This window comes from Chanodichthys erythropterus, chromosome 19 (assembly GCF_024489055.1).
Source record: "Chanodichthys erythropterus isolate Z2021 chromosome 19, ASM2448905v1, whole genome shotgun sequence".
Lineage (NCBI taxonomy): Eukaryota > Metazoa > Chordata > Actinopteri > Cypriniformes > Xenocyprididae > Chanodichthys > Chanodichthys erythropterus.
The window spans coordinates 211670-217241 of NC_090239.1; the positions used below are offsets into that span (position 1 = coordinate 211670).

At 36.6% G+C, this 5572-nt stretch overlaps 1 protein-coding gene across 1 annotated transcript; it reads left to right on the plus strand.

The window, feature by feature from the left end:
* The first annotated feature begins 1056 nt into the window (after window positions 1-1056).
* ppifb (peptidylprolyl isomerase Fb) lies at window positions 1057-3723 on the plus strand. The gene is made up of 6 exons (XM_067369964.1): window positions 1057-1286; window positions 1687-1717; window positions 1796-1884; window positions 2385-2481; window positions 3384-3459; window positions 3540-3723. The coding sequence occupies exons 1-6, from the start codon at window positions 1137-1139 to the stop codon at window positions 3673-3675; spliced, it is 579 nt and encodes a 192-aa protein (XP_067226065.1). The 5' UTR covers window positions 1057-1136; the 3' UTR covers window positions 3676-3723.
* Window positions 3724-5572: the final 1849 nt, after the last annotated feature.

Sequence of the window (5572 nt, forward strand, 5' to 3'; positions counted from 1 at the left end):
AAAACATCATTGAGTGTAATTGAAGTGTTTGTATATAAATAAGTTAATTTAATCTTCAATATTATTACAGTAGCACCAGCTGACTCTCATGTGTAGTTTACAGCATTAGCTGAGAGATTTTTTTTTTCCTCTAGAAAATTTACCATGTGCTGAAACTGAAATACTACATCCAAAATAATCAAATAATTGAATCGAATCGAAAGCATGTGAATAGTAATCGAATCGTTGAGTCGATACCCAGCCCTAGTAAGTACTAACTGAAATGAAGTAAACCTAGTACGCGGTTTGGAACGCAGCCAGTATGAACTTGGTCTAACCTTAAACGGTTAGGGGTGAAAAATCGATTCGATTTTTTTATTTTATTTTACCAATTAACTTCATTGGATAGATATTTACTAATAAGCATTCATATCAGTCATATTATTTTTATATAACAGTTACATTTTATTGTTTAAAATTAAAATATAATACATGTTACTTAATGTATGTTTTATATTAATTCCTATCCCATATTAATGGTGCGTTCAAGTCCTCTAGGGAAGTTCGTATTTACGAGGTGGGAAGTCGTGTGTACGACGGTAGGTGCGTTCAAGTCACTTTCCTCGGAGTATAATGGCGGTGTGCCTTCTCTAAATGAATTACACAAAATAACACTTGTGTGCATTAGTTGTATGTTGCTTTTTTATGTTTTTTAATTCATTTATGAAGCCATTGTAAACTTTATTGTTACATAATACATTTTTATACTGTGATGCTATCATATTTTTTGCTGGGAATCAGCTTACTTCGTTGTAAATAGAAAAGCCTGACAATGTCACTGCTAAATACCTGCAGGTATTGTGGTATTTCGCTATGTTTCTGACTGACACGCCCCCAACTCGTACAGATCGGAGCTTAAAGAAAATTACGAGCTTCCCACTGGTATTTACGACATTATGGTGGCGTTCATGTCGGTTCTGCTCGTAAATACGATCTTTCCGACATGACTTGAACGCACCATAATTCACATGTATTTCAGAAATCAACATGTGACACACGTGCTCATAACGCTTTTAACCGCTTCCGTTGTGCCTCTTCAGCTCTTCCGGTGTGTCTGAACCTCAGCGCAGCGGCAGGAGTCCGTAACCGGAATCAGTATGTTAATTATCAGCAACAGGATTAAATTATGCTCGCTCGCGTTCACCGCCGCGCGCATGTACGCCACCGGAGCTCAAGCCAACAACAACCCGGTGGTGTTCTTCGACATCGCGGCGGATAACGAGCCGCTCGGACGAGTCACCTTCGAAGTGAGCGCGAGAGAAGTTACGGACTCTACTATGACGAAGGCTTGGCTTATGAATATTAATGACGCGCCTCCTCTGATTGGCTGCAAGACTGACGTTAGCGCGTTAGAAGCTGGACAGTGGGCGAATCAGCGGAGGGTTTGTAGATATTAATTAGAATGCGCGACTGAGTTATCTTGACGTAATTAATATTCATGAGCTTAGCCTTCTCCATAGTAGCATCCTCATAACCTGTGAAAAATTATGCAAAACTTTATAATGCCTAACACATTTCTGAAAAGTTTTGGATATCACAAGTGTTTTTAAAATTAAACTTATTAATTTTTCAATTGAATATTTTATAGTTGCTATCTTTTCAAGAGCTTCTCATTCGTTGACCTTTAACTCTGTTTCTGAACTCCAGCTGAACGCGGATGTTGTGCCCAAAACAGCAGGTAACCCTCAAACAAACACATTATATTGATGATTTCTCTCTCATTTCTCTCATGTTTGATCTTCTGTGTGTCTGACAGAGAACTTCAGAGCTCTGTGCACAGGAGAACATGGCTTCGGGTACAAGGGCTCCATCTTCCACAGGGTGATCCCACAGTTCATGTGTCAGGTAAGACCATCCTCCTCATTACTGATGAAGAACAAGATCACACCTGCGGCGCTCTGGGTTTGGCTTCGACACTTAAAGGGAGATTCTGTCATCATTTGCTCACACTCGTGTTGTTTTCAACCTGCATGAGTTTCTTTCTTCTGGAAGATGTTTTGAAGAATGTTTGGTGGGAACAGTATAAATAAAATACTGTTTGGTTACAGACATTCTTCAAAATATCTTCTTTTGTGTTCAACAGAAGAATGAAACTCATGCAGGTGTGGAACAGCGTGAGGGTGAGTAAATGAAGTTTAATTTTGGGTGAACTATCCCTTTAATGACCTGTGAATGAGGTCACAGAAGAACCGCTCTAATCCTGCGTGATTCATTTGCATATGATGACACATTTTGTGTTTCACATGTGCTCGTTTTAAGCCTCAAATGCTTTTTGCGTGTGATCACATCACGTGTGTGTGTAAATATGGGTTTAGATTATTTACATCAATGTGTGTTTCTCTCAGGGAGGAGATTTTACCAACCACAACGGAACCGGAGGAAAATCCATCTACGGTCCGAGATTTGCAGATGAGAACTTCAAACTGAAACACACCGGACCAGGTGACACACCTGCTGTGTGTGTGTGTGTGTGTGTGTGTGTTCAGTCAACACACAGACTTTGATCTCCGCAGGAGCAGATAAACGCCTCTAGATGGCGCTATAATAACTCTTCAAGTCTGTCAAGCAGTTTTTTTTTTTTAAGTTTTAGTTGATTGAAATAAAGCTGTAAAAAATAAAAGTTTAAGTTGAAATTCTAAAATTATTAAATAAAAAATAAATCAAAGCTTAACGGAAATATAAAAACTAACAAAAATAATACTAAAACTAAAATTAAAATAAAAACTGAAAATATAAAACTAAAAGCAAAATATCATGAAATATTATAATAGAATATGAATAATACTAAAATAACACTGATCTCAAGCAGATTGTCATAAAATACTTTTTACTTGCTACTAATTTAAACATTGGAAGCAAAAAGCATGTGATACAGTGATATAGAATCATATTTATTTATTTATTACATAAATATATTAAATATATATGATTTCATATAATACAGTAATATAGAAGTTACATTCAGTAGTATTTTAATTATGACTAATATCTTAATTTTTAAATGTATTAAATAAAAAAATGTTAATTTCCTTTTTATTGCTTTTATAAAAACTATTACACTTTTATAGTCCGTTTTTTATTGTATTTAATTGTTTGACATCTTTTTGTTTAATGTTTGTATATTCTGTGTGACAAGTAATATATATATATAATATATAATATAATATCACAATAAATATATATTGTGTAATAGATGTGTGTTTATATGCAAACATGTTTTTAAATCCGCAGCTGTCTATATATGAGTATCATCATCAGCTGTTAAACACACACTGTACCAGTTAACTGCTATTAGTGACTCGTGAAGTCATTCCTAGTGTGTGTGTGTGTGTGTGTGAGTTTAGGTATTCTGTCCATGGCGAACGCTGGTCCGAACACGAACGGATCCCAGTTCTTCATCTGCACAGTAAAAACAGAGTGGTACGAGAAGATCTTCTTCCATGTCATGTGGGTGTGAACGAGCGGACGAGACGCTGAGCGTGTGTGTCGTGTGTTTTCAGGCTGGACGGGAGACACGTGGTGTTCGGCAGCGTTAAAGACGGGATCGATGTGGTGAGGAAGGTGGAGGCGCTGGGATCTCGCTCGGGAAGAACCGCCAAGAGAATCAGCATCAGCGACTGTGGAGAACTCAAGTAGATTCACGAGTCACTGAGTCACTTCACTGAGTCGCTTTCTACTGATTCATCGACTACTAAATGTTCAGAAGGGCCAAAAGCTCCATAATGTGAAATCTAGACGTGTGTTTACTCGCTCTCCTGTTGATCCAAAGCTGTGTGATGTTTAATTCTTATCTAGAACACAAAAGGAGAATCCTCAATCATGAAATGACTCTTTATACTGACTGAAAATTTCACCATGAACTGACGTTGTACAGAAAAAGAGCAGTGGAAAGATTCTCCATTTGAATTCTAGGGAAAAACAACAGCAACATCATACGGTTTTAATGACATTAGGGTGAGTAAATGATGTCATAACTCTGTTTTGGGCGCTTTATCCCTTTAAAGCAACATCCACTGTGAAAACGTCATTTCAAACGTCCTTCTCAGGTAATATTGGTAATAATAACTGTTTAATCTGGTCCGAGAACTCAGAATCATGATTGTGAATCATGGCCAGTGCTGCAGCGTTTATCTGAGTTTGGGGTAATAAAGCCGAGAGCAATAAGAAATGATGTTTTAGTAGTTTATTTGTGTACAGTTGATCTGTATAAGGCACACGTGTGTTTCACAGGTTATTAAAGCAGAAACATTTCACAGTCTGATTTACAGTCATTGATGTGAACGCAGAACATCTAGAGCTGACGTTCAGAACTGAATCTCGTGTGTGAACTGGATTCACTTCTGGAGTTTGTGCTTCACACCAGTATTAACTGTGCTGGTGAATCTGGACGTGAGTGGAGCATTCTGGGAATAAATGTTTCACCATTTCATCCACTTTAAAGCAATCTTGACGTCGACAGCGGCGAAAATTCAAAACATTCAAACAGCAGTCATCAGAAGTAATGAGTTTCTTTACACAGTAAGTGTTCAAATGCCACTGAATATGAGATATTATAAAGTATATTTCACAAAAAGAAAAGAAAACATGCACAGACTTCATTCAGACCTATTAATAATGTTAATGTTCTGATCTCATGCGGTCACTATTATTCATATTTTACACAAACAGGCACTTGAGCGATGCTTCATAAAATCACGATATGTTCTTCAGCGACTCGTGAAGTATAAAAAATAAGCTATCAAAAGTTCATTAAAGATCAAAAATGCAATAAAAACATTATTAAAAACAGAACCAGCATCAAAATGAGATTTCATAGATATTAAAGCACTGAACATGAGAAAGACGATCCTTGTGTGTGTCAATATAGGAACAATATTAGTCAAAATTAAAAAATGCAAATCTTATTAGGAGTTTTCATTGATCACAACATCCCAATTGATTATCAAAAAACCCAAACAATAAAAAACAAAAAAATATTCCAGGTGTTTCTTCATTTTTTTCTAATCGAAAACAACAATATTGTTTTAATTAATAATCATTTCATAGGTTTTCCTGTCCTCAATATCACTTTCCATCCTGTTTTATATATATAAAATCCAGTTCCTCGATGACATCACCCAACAGGAAGTGACATCATTTTGGAGGGAGCTCAGCAGCAGCACAAACATCAGTAAGTATATAATGAGCTGATTCTGTGATGTTTAGTGCTGTTTCTTCGAGTCCGTCCGTCACTCGGCGTCACCTTCATCATCGTTTAATATTCAGTATTGCTTTTAAAAAGCATCAGAATTAAATGAGTTTCCATCAGTTCAGATTCATTCAATGCTGATGTTCTGTCTGTGAATTATTGCCCTGAAATGTGTTTTATTAAAAGCTCCAGAGGAAAACTTCACATGTGAATCACAGCAACTAACCTGATATCAAATAACAGCTACTTGGTAATATATATATATAAAGAAATCAGTGAATATTGTCCAGCTAAATCAGATTTCAGCACCAGTTATGAGGTGAATGAGGGTGCGGGGGTCAGAGG